At 38.6% G+C, this 20,639-nt stretch overlaps 1 protein-coding gene across 6 annotated transcripts in view; it reads right to left on the bottom strand.

The window, feature by feature from the left end:
- Positions 1 to 20,639, bottom strand: part of LOC127435095 (plasma membrane calcium-transporting ATPase 1) — a 53,010-nt gene that overhangs the window by 28,241 nt on the left and 4,130 nt on the right. For 5 of the 6 annotated variants that reach the window (XM_051688279.1, XM_051688281.1, XM_051688284.1 and 2 more), the window contains exon 2: positions 10,577 to 10,980. In XM_051688279.1, coding sequence (XP_051544239.1) covers positions 10,577 to 10,769 — 193 coding nt within the window. In that variant the 5' untranslated portion in view covers positions 10,770 to 10,980. Of the gene's footprint in view, positions 1 to 10,576; positions 10,981 to 13,208; positions 13,364 to 20,639 lie in introns of those variants that run through there. The other variant, XM_051688282.1, reaches the window with a different exon arrangement.

Below are 20,639 nucleotides of genomic sequence, written 5' to 3'. Positions count from 1 at the left end.
TTTTTACATACATTTCAAAATTACAATTCATTTAAGAAGTACAACCTTTTTATTGAGGAAACAAAAATTGCTGAGTGCACCTTTAAACTAAAGATGCAATATTTGGTCTTTTTGGAGATCTCAGAGAAATACTAAGCACTTTAAGCACTTAAAAGGATAGGCCTTGTTCACCCAAAAACTAAAGTTTTTATTTTTATTTTTTTATCATTTTCTAACCATCATGTTATTACAAAACCCATATTACTTTCTTCTGTGGAACACAAAATGAGATGTTAGGGCAGAATGTTCAGTGAATGCCTCAGCCACCATTCACTTTCATTGAATGGAAAAAAAAGATGCAATGACAATGAATGGCTTACATTTGCCTAAAACCTCCTTTTGTGTTCCACAGAAAAAAGTCATACAGGTTTGAAACAACATCAGGGTAAGTAAATGACAGAATTCATGGGGGTGAAAAGAGAAAGGGTTTTTGGGTCTATCCCTGTATCCGTTCATGTCCACTGGCTCAGGGTAAGTGGCACGAAGTGGGTGTTTATAATTCATTCCAATGGGTCATGTATACTAGTAGCCCTTTCAATTAAAATCCCATCATAACAACAAATCTTAATCAGAGCACTGGATACAGCCCTTGGCCTTAATTTGCAGTAGAACAGATTTAAGGAACCAAGTTGGCCAGCATACCAAAAAGGCATAAAAACATTTACCTGAAGAAAAGGAGAAGAGCATCACAATTTAAAGTGAAGCCAAGACAGCTCAAAAAAGTCACTAGTTAAACTTTAAAGAGTGGAAAGATTAGAAGTGGCTTTGCTTCAGGATTGAGAAATGGCCCACTTACTAATTAGAAATCCCTTTTCAATTGTCAAAGCTCTTGTAATCTTGAATGACTGCTTAATTTCCTATGGCAAAGCTGAGTGATCTGATTAAGCTATAAAACGTGTCATAACAGCAGGGCTGCCTACCAGCAAGCTATTGTGATGCAGAGGGAACCAGGTAGAGCTAAACTGGCAGATCACTGTAGGGTTCCAAGCTCAGTTAGCTGTGTGGTGTGTAGTGTGAATGCCACACAGACAGGGCCCTCAAGATATTCGGTTTAATGCACAGGCTGATAAAGAAGAAATTCTGACCATTTTCCAATGACTACTGCATATTTCCACAAAGTACACAAAGCTCAGGCACAGCATGGACCAGGTTTCAGACAGTCTATTCAGGAAACAAATGTAAAAATTTAGGAGTCAGTGCACAATGACATATTGATGTCATCAGAGTGACCCCATTATTTGAGCCATAAATGTCAACACGATGTGAAAAATATACATTTCCACTGATGATATAGTTTCCACTGACACTATGACAAAGGCATAGCTCTGGCCTACAGACAGCACAGTAAGCCTCTGTTTCATTCACTCAGTATTTCAACACCTGCTAATAAAAGTCAGACTTTGCGAGGGTAGGACTGGGCAGGTGACACTACATAACGGCATCCAAACATGCCGAACAAATCATGCAGTTGAATATTTCATCATGATGACTGGAAGATCAATTTCATTACTCTTACACCCATATCATTCGCAATGCTAAGTGTTACAAAGTATAATTCAGAGCTGGTTTATGACCTAGCAGCACCAATATACAACATTAATACCGTTAACATTTATAGTACTGCTTGGGCTGGGTATCACAAACCACCTCACGATAAGTATTGTGATATACAGTACTGTGCAAAAGTTTTAGGCACTTAAGATGTTTCACAAAAACATTTGTCTTAAGATGATTATTTATATCTTCAGCTTTAGTGTGTCAATAGGAAAAATACATTATAGACTCCCAAATATTTCTTTTGCAAACAGAAAAGATTAGAATAGAAGAACAGGGCGCTCTGCAAGAGATGGCATTGCCCCCACTGAACATCAAGTCAGTCTGGGATTACATGAAGAGACAGAAGCAATTGAGACAGAATAGATAGAAGAACTGTGGTGAATTCTCCAAGAAACATGGAACATCCAATCTGCCAACAACCAAGAAAAACTGTGTCCAGGTGTACCTAGGAGAATTGGGGCTGTTTTAAAGGCAAAGGTGGCAACACCAAATATTGATGTAGCTTTTTTATGTTTACTGGACTATGTATGATGTTAATGATGCTAGCAAAAATTATGACCGTTTTCAAACAGATTTCCCTGAACACTTCCCACTTCTGCCATTGGTTAAACAAACATGTCGGTCCACCCCAATCTCAAGCCACTGGTTGAGCCAATGTTGCTCAAAACAGGGCACCACGGAACCACAGTGTTGACACTTAACAGTGAAATCCACCTACGAATGGCTTACTTATAGTTGCCTCTGCTCATTTGCATTAAGTGTTTATTTTTGTATACAGCCAACAGAAAACAAGACGCATGCAAAGTGACTCATGACAACTGTAAAGCAGCTTTGATGCAGCAATTCATTTGCATAGACCCACAGCCTAAAACGAAGCTTAACTAAAACTAAAACTATTCTTTAGCTGCCTTGCAAGTGCTGTTATTTCCTTCAGGAAATGCACATCTAGACTGTTTTCTATTTTCGTCAATGGAAGAGCAAAACTTATTAAAAAGTTACCCATTCAAATAAAACACACTAATACCAGGAAGTGCAGATCCTTTCGAGACTCTCCATCATATGTGGTATATTTTTGATCAATTCTGATCAAGCCTGCACGCTAGATAGATAAGTGAAGTTTTCAGCCAATCACACCCAATGAATAGACTGAAACACAGGTCTGTGATCACTGCATGTTTACACACGAAAGATTGAGTTGTGTCTTCTGCAAAGAATCGCTATGGACATGGTGCCATTTTAATCTGGGATCAAACTGAAAATCCCTTCCCCCAAAAGTTCAATCAAGGTCAGCCAGCGATTAAACCTAATGTCTACAGAGAGGTAATAAAGCAGTGGAGCTGCAGCTGTGGACTGCACACTGACTCTGCACTTTTCCCCATCTTAGCCTAGAGACTATATACATGCACACTTCCTGAGCGAAAGTGCGAAAATGATTGAGAGAGAAGATGAGTGTGCAACTATACACAGAGACAACGAGAAAGTGACAAATAAAGAGACTGAGAAATAAAGTACAAGAGCAAGAGAAAGACAGACAGAGAAAAGACGAACAGAAAGGGTCTAAAAAAAGCTAAATTAAAATCCACGTTTTCAAACCTATCCACGGCACCACACAGCCACAACATTGCCAGTCAACAAAGGGACATACTAAGCTTAGAGATATCACAGCCAAGCACAGCTTTTACCAAGATCAACTTGAAATTCAAGTAACTTTTCAACAAAGATGCAAATCAACATTTGATTGAGAAAATCCCAGCCTCCATTCAGTAAGCACAATACAAAATTTCCAGAACAACACACATCTCTAATGCATGACTTGCTGAAGTGGGTGTCTAACCAGGAACCTTCCGTCTGACATTTTATGGCTCTAACCACTGCTCCACTCAGCCACTGGGCTGACAGCCACCAAATGGAACATACTATGGTAAGAAGTTTTTTTTACAGTGGAGCACAAAAGTCTCCATGATCAACTTTGTATTGATATAACTTCTCAACTGATATCAAATTCAGAATTTGATTGTGGAAAAAAACCAGCAACTATTCAGTAAGCACTAGGGTTGCTCCGACACCAACATTTTGGCTTTGGTGTGATACCAGCCCTGGCACCTCGGTATCGATACTAAATTGATACTATAATCAACAAAAAATAAGCCTCAGATTTTTGATGGAATTACACAGAAAGTGACGATTAAAAGAACTGCATAAAGTCTTAAAGATACAAATTATGCGTTTTCTGTTTACATTTTTCTGGATTCCATGTCAAATGTTTTAATTAAATGTTATGATCAAATGGTGTTTAATCAAACTGATACATACAGTTTTAATCAAATAAAAATATAATAATTTATATTTTTGTTTTTTTAAATTGCAAATTTTATTTTTGGTAAAATAAAATGCTGCACAACAGAGCTTCGCAGTATTAATGAAAACATTAATGAAAAAAATCTGATTACCTGTGGCCAAGGTTGCTTGCATTTGTGATATTGCTTACAGATAATAATAAAACCATTTAATAATTTACATAATTGTTATGAGTATTATTGCTACTTTTTGAATATTATATTTTTATACATTAGTTATATTTTTCTGTCTTCAGTTTCACGCATCCATTTGAATAGAGCTTTCATGTTAGTGGGACTTTTATTTTGACAGACTTTTGAGTTCTTTCTGTTTTTGATGGGTTAGTTATTTCAAGCTTCCCATTAATGTTGAGATAATCCCATCACGACTCTCGAGCTGAAATCTCCGAGCTGCACCTGAGGAGTTCATTTAAGTGTTAACAGCCATTTATACTATAAACACACTGCATGAAAATAAGCACCAGCAGTTTGTGTGTGTGAGCATGCATGCACCTGTGTGTGTATGGGAATCATATGACAGAGCAGTGCGGCACCTCTTATTCATTCTGTAGTGGGCAGCGCATGTGACTATATATTATTTAATTAAATTACATCCTTCTGCTGTTTAATGATCACACTTGGCCATATTATCTCAAATTTGTCACATCTCATATAATTTTGCTAATGACAGCAAACTGTAATATGGTACCGAAATTAGCAACAAGATGATATCATACTATTTAAATTTTTTTGGTACCACGATACTTCGTCAGTACCGGTAAAACGCGAAACCCTAGTAAGCACATTTCCAAAATCAACAGAACTACAAAACTTTTTAAAGAATGACTTTCAGAGGTGGGGATTCAAACCCACTGCCATCGAAACAATAAACCAGTGCTTTAACACACTGAGCCACATGTCCACTGAGTGGCAAAGAGACTTCCTGAGGTTAGAGTCAGCACACAAGTGTAGGTTATCTTTTGAGCGCTATCTTTAAACTGCACCATGTATCACCAGGACATGTGTGGTGATGTAGGCATGGCTGGGCGACGACTGTGGAGAGCAAGGCTGGGAGAGGAAGAATGGTAAGGATTGACATCTGTGGGAAATTATCTCTAACAGCTGTTCTGTGTTACAGTGGGAGCTGGAGGGGGATAAAAGGGCAGTCCAGACTGCCGGAGGGGAGGGAGGGAGAGAGAGAGAGAGAGACACATGCAATAGAGTGTTCTGTGTGTTTTGTGTTGTGCTGAAAAGCAAACCTGGTTGTGTTAGACGGAAAAGTGTGTGCAATAAAGATTCACGTTGAGTTGTTTGTCCTACTCCCGCTTCCTCCTTCAGAAGAAATCTAGAGACCTGCCACATTGGTGCCGAAACACAGGATTTTGGAGGAGGAAGACGCTGTCATGGAGTCCTCACTGCTGGCTGTGGATCGCAATGCCGAGTAGTTGCCTGATCTGGTGGTGCTGGAGCAGTATGTCAGCAGGCAACCGAAAGGATGGCTGAGTGGGTCCAGTGCCATCGCCCAGCATCACTGACAGAGGCAGTCCAGCTGGCTGAGGACTGTTTGGCGGTGTATTCGGGGCCGGCGAGCTCTCTTCTCTCTCTCTCCCTCCCTCCCTCTTTAGATATATAATTTTTTAATAAATGTCAATATGGTGGAGAGGCAGTATGGCGATATGGGAAAAACTGGTATCGTTGAAATCTGCATGACCTAAGGAATCCACAGACCCCATGATTTTAGGACATATGGTTCAAAAGTTACGGACAAAAAAAGCCATTTTCACATTTCTTAACCCATAGGTGGCGCTGTCACGAAACTCTGCATGTGCCCTCAGACCATGATCCTCATGAAGCGTATCAAGTTTAGTTTCGATAGGACACATATTTGCCGAGATACAGCCTCAAATCCAATTTCAGTCATCTCGTTAACTATTTGTTTGTATAACTTTTCAACAAAGTAAAATATCAAACTTCTATATAATTCATTCTGTTCAGCTCGGTCTGGAGATTATCTTCAGCCATTTTGTGTGCAAATCAGACAAAGTTTTAAGGAGCAGAATTGAAAAAAATGACAAATGACAATCCAATATGGCGGCCACTGTAAAGGGTGGAGTTTTAATATAAGGGGTCCTTTGAGAATCATCAAGAAGAGTGTAATCAGACAAAAAAAAAAAAAGATTTGTGTCTCTAGGACAAATGGTTCAAAAGACACACACAAAAGAAAAGTTAATTTTTTTACATGGTGGTAGCACTATAGAGTTTGTCCTAGATGCCCCAAATTTTGTGTGGCATCTACTCATGCCCATCCCAATCGGTGTGCCAAATTTCGTCATTCTCCTACATACGGTTCTATGGGCTACCATAGACTCCCATTAGGAATAATAATAATAATAATAATAATAATAAATATAGCTGCGAGCAGCAATTAATGGGGTTCAAGCGGTTTAAGGCCTTTAAGCACATGCGTAAAAAGGTATTATGTTTTATTTAGCTAGCATGTAACCACCTAGATCATAGATGGAATAGACCATTTACAACCAATACAGGCAATTTACTAAAGGAAATACATGGTTTTTTAAAGGTTTTTAAAACTCATAGCGCCAACTATGGTCCGATCTCCATAAAAGTCTGCATGCTCGTTTAGAATCATATGTCGCATGTGCTCAGCTAATTTCGTGAAGTTCTGAGTTTTTGTTTAGGAATTATGGGCTTATTTGTACACTTGACCACGCCCATTTTCTAAATGACACTGTTATAGCTACCAAAGGGTAAAGGGTGTCCGATTTCTTTCAAATTTCTCACAGACCTCTAGGGCCAGGAGTCGAACAGGCCCACTGAGGTTTATGCCGATCGGCCTCCGTTAACCTCGTCTAATAGGTGCTCAAACTTCATTGGCCGATGGCGGCCATGTTTTTGAGATACGCCAATGTCCTCATAGACAGTCATGGCACCTTGGACAAAGACACTGCATGCCGATTTTCAACTCAGACCAACGGTTGCGTACTTATTTCATGTTTTTTCATGTTACAGCGCCACCAAGTGGCAAAACTCCACTTTTCTTTTTTTACTGTGACCTCAGATTGAGCTCATACACATGTGCACTGAGTTTGGTGAAAATATCTAATTTTTTTGGGGTGTTATAACCATTTTAGTAAAAATGGCCCACCCTTTTCGAACGTTTTGGCACCCCTTAGCGACCGGGAGTCGAAATTTCAACTTTTTTTTTATAATTATTGATAATAAGACTCCAGAGTATATTTCTGCACTGGTTTGGTTCCGATTGGGTGAAAAATCTAGGACTAGTTCGCAAAAGTAGGTTTTAAAACATTATCTGAAATACGTACCGAACGGTTTGACAGACACCAATGCTTCTTGAGGCAAAGTTGTTTAGAATGAGAAGCGCTATCAAACTTTTTTTTGATAACTTTTGATATTGAGACTCCATAGAATCGTTTGGCACTGGTTTGGTCCCAATCGGACAAAAAACCTAAGACTAGTTCGCAAAAGTAGGTTTTATGAAAAATACAAGATGGCGAAATCGGAGATATACGTTTTGTTTGAGCCAAGGATTCCAATGGTATAAAGCACTTGAGTCTACGACAAACAGTCTAGGAGTTATGAGCAGTTTCGCGTTTTTGATCGCTGTAGCGCCCCTTATTGACCGATTTGGCAGAGTTCGTGTAGCGAGCAATACTACTACCATCTGACAAAGTTTCAAGTCTCTAGGCCTTATGGTTTGCTCTGCCCGATCAGTTTTATGGCGGAATAATAATAATATAAATCTTAACAATTACAATAGGGTTTCAGCGCTAAGCGCTTGAACCCCTAATCATACTAACGGATACAATAGGGGCTACAGCACCTTCGGTGCCCTAACTACGGGGTTCCTGTAGCTCAACTGGTAGAGCATGGCACTAGCAATGGCAAAATCATGGGTTTGTTTCCAAGGGAACACACAATCTGATCAAATGTATACACTGAAGTCGCTTTGGATAAAAGCATCTGCCAAATTCATAACTGTAAATGTAAATGCAAATTAAACGCCATAAAAGGATGTGACAGTTGTGAAAGCGCCACTTACCTATAGGCTAAATGATGAGGGAAACCATACAAAATGCTTTGAAACCAGCAGACTTTGAGTTATCAGTATGATATCCATTAATGCTGCATGATTCATTGAATAAAAGATGCGTTCAGCACTTCAGTCAGTGCTTTGTGAGCAAACGGTGCCCTCTAGCAGTCTAGATGCCATGATCCATTATACCACTATAATTCAGAATTTAAAAGGGGGTTTTGTTCTTTTTGCTAAAACTTTTTTCCATGATGTGGTTGACATTTTCGCAGAATTGTCTATCATATGCATAGTATGAATTTGAAATGTTCTATCATATACAGTCCATGCATATAAAATGTGAGTTCTGTTGTTTTGAGCTGCAAAAACAGAAGTACAAAATAACCCTCTCACACTCATCATATTTAGTCATGTGTTCAATAGATCAAATCCATGTCCAAATGGAAATACCTTTTTGTAAGAATAGTAAAAAAGCTTTTGTACCTATTTGTACTAATTTTAAGCATAATTCCCAAGTAAAACAGGGATCTGATGACAAAATATGGTAGGTAAGTGGCAAAATATCTGTATAGGCCTATAGTTTTTTGGTTAAAATCTGTATCTGCCAAAAAGTTTTCATATCAGTGCATCCCTACTTTTAACTCAAGAAAAATACACTGAAAGCAACTGAGGCGGACACGCCTATGCAAGTATAGCTGAAGATTAACTACTATTGTGTTTTACTTACTGTATGTTGTCATGCATTAAAAGATAATTAAGAACACCTTCCCAACCGTGAAGCATGGGGGTGGCAGCATCATGTTGTGGGGGTGCTTTGCTGCAGGAGGGACTGGTGCACTTCACAAAATAGAAGGAATCATGAGGAAGGAAAATTATGTGGATATATTGAAGCAACATCTCAAGACATCGGCCAGAAAGTTAAAGCTCGGTCGCAAATGGGTCTTCCAAATGGACAATGACCCCAAGCATACCTCCAAAGTTGTGTCAAAATGGCTTAAGGGCAACAAAGTCAAGGTATTGGAGTGGCCATCACAAAGCTCTGACCTCAATCTGATAGACAATTTGTGGGCATAACTGAAAAAGCATGTGCGAGCAGGGAGGCCTACTAATCTGACTCGGTTACATCAGTTCTGTCTGGAAGAATGGACCAAAATTCCAGCTACTTATTGTGAGAAGCTTGTGGAAGGCTACCCAAAACATTTGACCAAAGTTAAACAATTTCAAGGCAATGCTACCAAATACTAATAAAGTGTATGTAAACTTCTGACCCACTGGGAATGTGATGAAAGAAATAAAAGATGAAATAAATCATTCTCTCTACTATTATTCTGACATTTCACATTCTTAAAATAAAGTAGTGATCCTAACTGACCTAAGACAGGGAATGTTTTCTACGATTAAATGTCAGGAATTGTGAAAAACTGAGTTTAAATGTATTTGGCTAAGATGTATGTAAACTTCTGACTTCAACTGTACACATTAAATATATTGTATATTGACAATATAGTGCTTTATTTATTACAATGTGCTACAATGATCACATACATTTATACAGTCTGGGTATTATGAATTTAATATCGTCCTATGTGTTTTCCTAGTTTAATTGTATCCGACTCGATTATGTTATAAATTTAACTGACACGAGTACAGATAACCAACATGTCTGAATAAATTAGTAAAAACCAACAAATGTTTTTATCTGTGCTCTCCCTTCTTTGAAGCCGTGCCACTTCAAATTTGTGTATAACTTTACTGAAAGACAAAATAATGGAAACAATTTCCACCATCTTTTTTGAGACTTATGTCTCTGCAGAACAAAAATTGGCTTTTCCCAATCAGTGGACGTTTTCAAACCATTGAGATTCCCTACTTTAATTGGATAGTTTAGAAATGTCCATCCCGGTTTGAAAAAGCCCACAGACTGGAAAACACCCATTATTGTTCTGCAGAGATCTATCCCTGACTTCTGTCACGTCCACACAGCGCAGCAAGAAGGAATTTTGTTAACAAACATGGCGACGCGGTCATACAGTTACGTCACATGAAAAATGTCAATAAGTTGGGACGGTAAACGCATATTTGTTTGACATCAAGGACGGTTATTTAAAATGTGTCAAACAAAGTGACAATGCTCACAGGCTATATTTAGGAGATTCTCTGTGAAGTCTTACTCCCTTAGCTAGTAAGAAGAGCTTCCCCCCCCCCCCATTAAAAAACTAGAAAAAGATCTCAAATAAGACACTGGTGTGGAATACAAGCATAATGTTCATGTGTTGCCTGATTGCTGGCCCACAAAGCAAGTCGCAGCAAACAATGGGACAACAGCAGTGATCCAACAGACCTTCATGCAGCAAGATCTCATTCAACTTTAACTGACCTGCTTCCTACCACTACCAGCTATTTGTTATAGCTGATTTGAGTGAGATGCAACAACACTGATTAAATCCACCTACAGCATGGGTGTTTCCTCTACTAAACCTCCTGGAACAGTGTTTGCACTGAGGCACAAAAATCACTATTTCAATTTCAGAATTCTGCAAACCAAAGCAAGTGTAAGATAATGATTATGTACCATCTACAGGCGATGTTTTCAGTCTGCTGCAAAGTCCATTAACGTCCCCATAAGAGTCATGGATTTTGTGTAATCCTTCAGCACCCCGCAGTTCCATAAGAGAGCGCAGCTCTTTGAGTGTGCAGCCAAACTCTCCATCATGATTGGGCTCGGCCACAGAGTTCTTCACCCCACTGTATGAGTTGTTAGCCATCGCCTGGCTACACTGCTTCTCAGCAAGGGTGGAAAATGGCGTCCCAAATGGAGAGCTATATCCTCAGGAGACGATGCCAGTAGTTCCCATAAACAATGATGTCCTTCAGAAGAGGAGGAGGATACCCAACTGCAGGTGGCGGGATAGTTTACAAGCCATTCCTCTGAGAATGTCCAGTTGCTTTCATTTTGAATGTTAAATCAAAGGAGATCTGTAAAGCAGGAAAAAAATATTATTATTTTCACAAACACAAAACACAACTACACAAGGGGTGGTGAAGATATGTGTGTTCATTTAAAAAAAAAAAAAAAAAAAAAAAAATAAATACTGAAGTTTCGAAAACTCTCAATCAGGCCTGGAAATAGTAAGCAGGAACTACAGGTCATTGGCTGAGTTTCAAGGTGACATGCTACCCAGCTTTACAGGCAGAACTATGTGGGCTTATTTAAGAAGTAGCGTGGGAACTGACCTGCCATCTTAACTACGTGAGAGACAAACTTCTTATTCAACATTATACATGGCTTTTTCAAACCACATAAAAATGCTTTACAATTACAGACTCATGGCACTCAATACAATTGAAAAGAGTTAAAACACAGATTCCACTGCCTGTATCACAGTTAACTTTATCGTTACATGACAGAATCAGAGTCTAAACTTTTAATTATATGGTCAGTACGCAATTATAAAACAGATACTGCTTATACACTTTGTATCTATAACATATCCTCAGACCCAATGACTCACTAGAAGAGCTCACAGTTATTAGGGAGACCACTCTATTGCAGTACAGACATAAGGAAACTCCATTTGACCTTCAAGGAAGAGCCAGTTGACAGGACTAGTTCAGTTGCCAGTGGGGCTAACTTAATGACAGTCAATTTGGCATCAAGAGATCCACAGTCAAGAGCTCTACAGACCTTATTCACAGTAGTGCCATATTTGATTTTTGACTGGAATGAAAACGACACTGTGAGGGATAGACTTACAGTCTACTTAATGGCATGCACTTGAATCAAAAAGCTCCCTAGATCACATCTAATTTTTCACAACTCATGTTTTCTGGAGGGTTTTTGTTCTACTGAAATTTCTTGGAAAGATATTTTTTCAATGTTTCGTAAGTGGAACTATTCAACTTTCTCTCACAACCTCGTTGTTATTCCTGTCAAATATGAAAGCTGGTGCCGCTGTGAATAAGGTCAATACAGTTCTTAGTGCTGCCTGTGTCTCAAAGCCACATCCTTGTCCATGTGGTCATGTATACAAGGTAACCAACTCATTCTGACAGCACTGGAATACAGTACTTTCACTATCAACCTTTATCAGGAACATTTCATTCAAATGAGTTTAGAAATATAATCAAACATTGTACCAACACTTAAAGTACTTAGTCCTTCAGGACTGTAAGTGTAAAACAGCATGCTGCTCTGTAACAGGCTACCAGCTGGGCAATCAACTTCTTTCACTACCAATGTCATGAACATGGGACAAATTAAAGAAAAGCCTTCTGCTACTCGCGCCCAGGTACAGACTTGAGGTAGAACTATTTCATTAAGTTGACAAAAAAAGGTGTCCCTGCACAACTAAATATAAAAACAGTAATAATTACAGGATTTCAGGAATAAAGTCAAGAGTGTCAAAGTCAACAAGCTCAGTTTAATCTGTTATTTAAACTGGAGGTGAAAAGGGAAACACCCATCCACTTCACACTGTAATAGCTAGATATGTTTTATCACTTTTGCTGGCCCAGAAATACACTTTGTGGGATTAGAAAGAAAAAAAAAATCATAGGTTAACACAGAACGTTGGAAAAAAACGGGTATGTCAAGTACTTATGTAATACATTTTATTATCAAGGGTCAATCAGACACCCAACATTTATCATAATACCCGTGTTTACAAAAATGCATCTACGAATGTTATGACACTGTACATAACAGAACTTTTGTTGAAACGTGAGGGATTACTTCAGGTATCAGGTAAGATAACCTTTCAAAATCCCTCTCCTGCTCTCAATTATAATCTATGAGTTGCTGCCTGGCCAAGATGAAGGAAGTGTCAAATCTTTGCTGTGCCGTGACAGTTTCAGGTCACATATCACAACAGTGGAAAATCTTTGTGATTGGATCTTCAAACAAACAGCTACCACGGTATGGTTGAGCAATGGCAACACTAATGTTAACCTGTTCCATACAGAGCTAGGGGCCTGTTTTAGCCCGGTGTCTGTGGACTTCACTGACAGGCATAAAGACTAATAATCGAGTAAATGATATGAGCTGTCTGACACCCCTGACAAAGACAAAATAATTTTTTGTACAGTGTAATTTAATGTATTCAGTCACCAGTCAATCGAACCTCAAAACTATACACTTCACTACGCACCTGTCACCACCTGGGAATAACAGGTTCACATGTTGGAAATCGGATTTAAAAACAAACCTTGTAAAGCATTTGTAAGCAGTAGATGTGAGGTTCCAAGAAAATCTAAGGAAAACCCTCTTGGTTTTGGTTGGCAATTGGAGACCCTATTCTGTATGAGCCAACTTTATGCAAGTCAAGGACAGCAATTCCAGGGATCCCTCTGCAGTGGAGCTGTCGGTAATGGGGTATTTTTAGCAGCTTCAGACTGCCCACTCCCCATCCCCCTCTCTGGCTGTTGCTGAAGTGGGTCAGGCCATTTCTATGTGGAGGGGACAATGCAGTCGCCCCACCTTACTCATGCTGCATGGCTCAGTGCACTTAGGGCCACTTCACACCACTGCCTGGGCACTTCTACTACACCCTCAGACACTGATCCTGCCAACTCACACTAGCCAGCCATCCACACAGCCACACAAATCAAAACCCCTTGAGAATCTAGTCCTCAAACAGTGGACTTTGTTTAGGATGGCACCTCCAAAAAAAACCATCAAATGACATTTATCCTTCACACTGATTAAACAAAACATTTCTTATAATCTCCATAAAGGTTTAGTGCTTTCATGTCTTTACCAGCACCAAGAAAAGCATATGTTTGAAAATGTGATTGACTAAGAAGCAACGACTATAACAATTGAAATATCAATAACCAAGTTTCAATCCACTTTTTGCGCTGTTCTGTTATCGATGACGTATATAATTGTTATAATTTATAATTTATCACACATTATACATTTGCACATATACAGTGAATTTCTTTTTTTTTCACATATCCCAGCTAAGCTGGGGTCAGAGTGCAGGGTCAGCCATGATACGGCGCCCCTGGAGCAGATTGGTTCAAGGGCCCAACAGTGGCATCTTGGCAGTACTGGGGCTTGAACCCCTGACTTTCTGATCAGTAACCCAGAGCCTTAACTGCTGAGCCACCACTGCCCCCTGCCCCTGTGAATGCGTAAAAATTGTTTGCGAAAATTGCTGTCTCCTACTCGTTTCCATTCAAATGGCCTCTTACCGATAAAATGGTGTGCGTATTGACGTCATTCTTAAAAAAAAAACACTGTCACATATGTTTTGGTTTAGCGCAAAAGAAATCTGCCTTTGATGCATTTCCATACAGAATTTCGTGAATATCTCAAATTGTGTACCTTTTGTGTTCCAGATGTACCCACATTTCTGTAAATTGGAGAAAGTATTGAGGCAATTTATTGAACTTGGCCAGCTTACTGTCATTTTAACGTCACATAATTGCAATTGTAGGAAATATCAGAAAACAATGTCGAAATGGAGTAGTAGCTTGTCTTTGTCTGGGATTATTAGAAGAAACTGACTGGAATATCTGGCTAAATATAACTCAACTGGTGGCATTAGTGAGCCTGTAATCCTTATCCTATATTATACTCTTGCATTAAAAATATGGACAATTCGTTCATATTTGGTAATTTTATTTGTCTCTGCAGAAAATATGTTGTGAAATGCTGTGCTGCGGTGTCCGAACAACATATTAAAACTTCAACACTTCTCTTCACTTTGCTTTACGTGCTTGTGTTCTTTTCAAATTTTTCTAACCAAAAGAAACATGTGTAAATAAACACTCGATAGCATGAAATACTTGAGAATTACATGTAAAAGTCCATATGCAACAACCAGCGTTATCTGCAGTCGTTTTTTCAGAGAGATGTTTCAAATTAACATTAAAACTCTGTCCACCTCTTCCAACAAAAACGCCATCAAAACACGGAATGTTTGAACGAATTTTGGTGTCTTTATATAACTTTGATATGACCCCATATAGCTCTATTATTTATGAATTTATTTATCTGTTTCTGTACACTAGTTATGATTTTTTTTTTCTTCAATTAAGTTAATTACTTCCTCCGTATTCTTCTTCTCTTTTGTCCATTTTATCTGTGTATTTATTATTTTGGCAATTTTGTTTAATCCCCTTGGTACTGAATGTTATTTCTTTTTGATTTTCTATTCTGAAAACTCTTGTTTGTTATTGCAATACAATAAAAAAAAAAAAATCTTGTTTTTTTTCTGGTGTCTTCTCATTGGCCACAATTCACTTCAGATACTCTGAGAACTTAAACAATTATAAATAACGGACTTACAGGCTGGACAGTGCAGATTCACTATTTTTTACCAGCAGGTCAATCACACGTGATTAATATAAAATGGTTTAATTTCACTGCCCGTTTTGGTAAAAGACGCTATAATCTCTACTGGCATGCGAACCATAAAACGTCTGGAAAAACTTTCATCAAGAATTAAGGTATTGTTGTTGTCTTTAATGAAATTGAGGAAACCTCAACTCTCTTCATCAGTCCAAGTGTACCTCTCCGCTATGCTGTTTGTTGTAAGGACAAATGTGATGTAAATTATGTTATGTGACACTAAATTCTTTGTTACATTTTTATCAATTATATTTTTTGTGTGTTAATGCTATTTTTCTCTTTGTTTATTAAATATTTTGGCTAATTTCATGATGCTTTTAGTTACCAATAAGGTATAGTCCTCTCAGCTCCATGTAACAAAATTTAACAAATATGCTTCATTCCCTTTTGCAGAATTCCGCAGATTTTCCCTAAAAATCAGCTCAGAAAATGTGTCAGCAGATTCCCTCTTGGCTTGCTGATGGGATAGTGGGCCAGATGAGGGTTTACAATTACTATACAATAACTTGTGAAAATCAATTGGTAAAAGGATGTGTTGAACAAAATGACTGACACCAGGTAAAGTTCTGTTTCTATACAAACACAATCCGTTTAATATTTTGTAGGGATGTGCAACCTTTGTAATATTTAAATAACCGTGAATGAATGGTTGTTCATTTATTCGTTGGAAGTCGGGACTAGGGAATAAATAACGTTTATTGCAATGGATATGACTGAAACACTAGAGAAATTGTACGGAATAAAGTACACAGTGAGCTACGTGCCTATGCGTCATGCAACAAAGTATTTTTAACCAACCTAAAATACGTCATTTAAGTGTCAAACCTGATATGAGCTCTGCCTTGGCAGGCAGTTTACCTAGCGAATGCTAGTAAGCTTTGATTTTTAAATGGTTTAGCATTAAACTTTTGGAAATACTGTCTGCACACCAGAGCAAAAGAGAAAAAAACATTGGCTTATTCGTTTATCAAGAACTGAAACTTTGCTGAATGAGGAACAATCGAAAATCAAGTCACATGAAGTCTCTCTTTGCAACCTGAACTTCTTCAGTCGAATCTTTGTGACACCTGCGCTAAAAAATAATAAGCTAGACTCAGCAAAACAACTTAAACAGAATGCAGGTGTCTTGAGAAGTGTGTATAAGAATTAAAGTTTTTTTAACTTGACACGATGTCTAACAAATATGGCGATCCTGCACGAGATCCGCCGCAATGGCCAAAGACGTTCGTCTAGCACGCGTTAACAGAAAAACTATTGAAAAACAGATCACAACCTCGCACAAAACCCAACGGTCGGTCGGGATCTGTTAGGCTTGGGTTGGGTTGAAGACCTCTATTGCACTGGTAGATTAACCAAGTAGATTTTGGTATTCAAATACAGGCGGGTCAAACGGTTAACCACATAATGACTCTGTGTATATCCTTAATATTTAGGGCCACACTTTACACAAGACGGCACCTGTACATACCAGTCAAACGGTGTACTAATCTGTTTACACATACCTTTGACTCTGTGGTGAAATTGGATTTCACAAACTGCCTTTTTAAAAAGAGCATCAAGTGGAATTTACCACAATGAATAATATAGCCTATTTAAGTTAGAATCAGTTTTTCAAGAGTTTAGGGACTGAAAAAGAATTTCACAACTTGCTCTAGTCATTTGAGGTCAAAAAAAAAAAATAATATTTATGTATACTATTCTGGTTTATTGAGCTTGTTTAGACTGCAAACAGAAACAAAGCATTTTCCCCCCAAGATGCCCATTTTGTCTGTGTATTCCTGCAAAAGTCATAGAGCATATTACTATACAGTAATTAAACAACTACATTATTCGAAAGTACTTAATAGCACAGGACACTATTTTTAGCCGTTTGCTATAGCTTATGTTGGATTGAATGCCACCTCAGATTAATGTGATACCAAGTCACTGGCCTCTTGCATAAACAATACTAGAGAGAGGGGCTGGGTTACCATCTTTCCATTCCACTCAGAATGGAACATGTTAACATTTATTTTCATTAAAATAATATTACAACAACCAGTGTTTCCCCTATATGCATTCAACAGTGGCACTGCTGAAATTTCACATTGTTCATTAATATTCTTGACACAACGTAACGCTTACTAGCCCCTGTCAGCTGTACACTTTCAATAGTGCATGCAGTGAACAAATCTGTCTTTTTGAACTAATCTTTTAAAGGAACAAATAGTTCTTGTTCGCCTCCATACACAGACTCATATTTCTCGTTCACTGACGTTGTGTAGATACACAAATTTTAATAAAGTAAAATTATACTTGTTTTGGTTGTGAAAGACTCATTGAAAGTGCTTTATCAATGATTAAATGACTCACTCAAAACACATAAGATGTTCATTTGTTGCCTCCTATTGGTTAGGTTGTGATTTACAAAAATTGTCACTGAACGAATCAGTGAACCAATCTGAATGACAGACAGAGAAACATCATCTAGACCTCCAAAAATCAGTACTTAAAGAGCGTCATCTTACATGTGCACACAGTGCAACCGGAAAGTATTCACAGCGCTTCACTTTTTCCACATTTTATGTTACAGCCTTATTCCAAAATGGATTAAATTCATTATTTTCCTCAAAATAATGACAATGTGAAAGAAGTTTGTTTGAAATCTTTGCAAATTTATTAAAAATAAAAACCGAATAAAATCACATGTACATAAGTATTCACAACCTTTGCTCAATACTTTGTTGAAGCACCTTTGGCACCAATTACAGCCTCAAGTCTTTTTGAGTATGATGCTACAAGCTTGGCACACCTATTTTTGGGCAGCTTCTCCCATTCTTCTTTGCAGGACCTCTCAAGCTCCCATCAGGTTGGATGGGGAGCGTCGGTGCACAGCCATTTTCAAATCTCTCCAGAGATGTTCAATTGGGTTCAAGTCTGGGCTCTGGCTGGGCCACTCCAGGACATTCACAGAGTTGTCCCATAGCCACTCCTTTGTTATCTTGGCTGTGTGCTTAGGGTCGTTGTCCTGTTGGAAGATGAACCTTCACCCCAGTCTGAGGTCCAGAGCGCTCTGGAGCAGGTTTTCATCAAGGATGTCTCTGTACATTGCTGCATTCATCTTTCCCTCGATCCTGACTAGTCTCCCAGTTCCTGCCGCTGAAAAACATCCCCACCGCATGATTCTGCCACCACCATGCTTCACTGTAGGGATGTTATTGGCCAGGTGATGAGTGGTGCCTGGTTTCCTCCAGACATGACGCTTGCCATTCAGGCCAAAGAGTTCAATCTTTGTTTCTCATGGTCTGAGAGTCCTTCAGGTGCCTTTTGGCAAACTCCAGGCAGGCTGTCATGTGCCTTTTACTGAGGAGTGGCTTCCGTCTGGCCACTCTACCATACAGGCCTGATTGGTGGAGTGCTGCAGAGATGGTTGTTCTTCTGGAAGGTTCTCCTCTCTCCACAGAGAAATGCTGGAGCTCTGTCAGAGTGACCATCGGGTTCTTGGTCACCTCCCTGACTAAGGCCCTTCTCCCCCGATCGCTCAGTTTGGCCGGGCGGCCAGCTCTAGGAAGAGTCCTGGTGGTTCCAAACTTCTTCCATTTACGGATGATGGAGGCCAATGTGCTCATTGGGACCTTCAATGCTGCAGAAATTTTTCTGTACCCTTGCCCCAGATCTGTACCTCGATATAATCCTGTCTCGGAGGTCTACAGACAATTCCTTGGACTTCATGGCTTGGTTTGTGCTCTGACATGCACTGTTAACTGTGGGACCTTATATAGACAGGTGTGTGCCTTCCCAAATCATGTCCAATCAACTGAATTTACTGAATTTTGGACTCCAATCAAGTTGTAGAAACATCTCAAGGATGATCAGTGGAAACAGGATGCACCTGAGCTCAATTCTGAGTGTCATGGCAAAGGCTGTGGATACTTATGTACATGTGATTTTTTATATATATATATATATATATATATATATATATATATATAAATTTGCAAAGATTTCTAACAAACTTCTTTGTTGTCATTATGGGATATTGTTTGTAGAATTTTGAGGAAAATAATGAATTTAATCCATTTTGGAATAAGGCTGTAACATAACAAAATGTGGAAAAAGTGAAGCGCTGTGAATACTTTCCGGATGCACTGTACATGTGTACTCTATTTTACGGGAGAATAGTACACCAAACTCCAACAATATAAAATAAATCATGCAAGATGAGCATTAATCTCATCATTGATTGGGTACAGGCCACTGCTCATGGAGCCTAAGAAACAATTTCAGGTTCTAAAAACCATCTGAATGCCCAGATGCTTGCTTTATGTTCCACCTCTGTTCGCGGTGGCACACAAAAATTAATACTTAAGAAACATCACCTGACGCTCGAAAAGAAGCTGTAGAACAAGAGCGAAAAGCACTTTGGAATTATTTTGGATTCATTGCATATTGCACCGCTCGCTTTGAACGTAGTTGTTGTTGTTAAATACACTGCAAATGAGCAACACGACAAAACTAAAACGCTCTCGTTCTAATCAAGGCATAGACGTGGTGTAAATCATTGTTTTATTATGCTGATTAGACAGTTTTGTTTTTAATGAGAGCATTCGCGAGAGTGCAGAACTTTGTGCGGAGCGTCATTGAGCTCACGTTGAAATACAGGTCTTAAACGGTGTAAACCTGCAGTGAGTGACAGCAGTCATTGTAATGTGAAGTTTGTCACGTTGCTCGATTTCTGTGTTCAATTTATTAAAAAATGTAAAACAGTTTTGTTTTGTCATGTTAATAATTAGGCCAATGTGAATCTGATTTGTACAAAATAGCAATTAAGTAATTCAGCTTAACTGTTCCAAGTTTGTTTTGGAGGTGTAACCAACATAAATACGGCATGAATAGCATATTCCAGGAATCACCGTCATTTTTAATCGCGTCTGCTGTAATAGACATTTGCCACGTAGCTGGTATTTGTAGATTTAACATTTTCACGAATCGCACAAACTCCGATCGCAAATGACTGTTTTTAATTTCCAAAGTGCAACCACTGAGGCCAAAAATGATCTAACTATCTTACATGAACAAGATCACCATTGAAGATCTAACAGGATGAATGAAGATCTAACAGGATGAATGGTCCTGTCTCGCCACCAAAGGGCTTACTGAACGCAGTTAAGTAATTTGGTCAATTTAAATCGGCTGTTAATACGTTTTGAATAATTAATATGCCATTTTATTTATTGTACGTGGACTAATAATTTAAGCAGTAATTTAGCAATAATTTAATTTATTCTATACCATAGAT

Source organism: Myxocyprinus asiaticus, chromosome 45, assembly GCF_019703515.2.
Source record: "Myxocyprinus asiaticus isolate MX2 ecotype Aquarium Trade chromosome 45, UBuf_Myxa_2, whole genome shotgun sequence".
Taxonomy (NCBI): domain Eukaryota; kingdom Metazoa; phylum Chordata; class Actinopteri; order Cypriniformes; family Catostomidae; genus Myxocyprinus; species Myxocyprinus asiaticus.
This window is presented reverse-complemented; position numbering and strand designations above follow the sequence as displayed.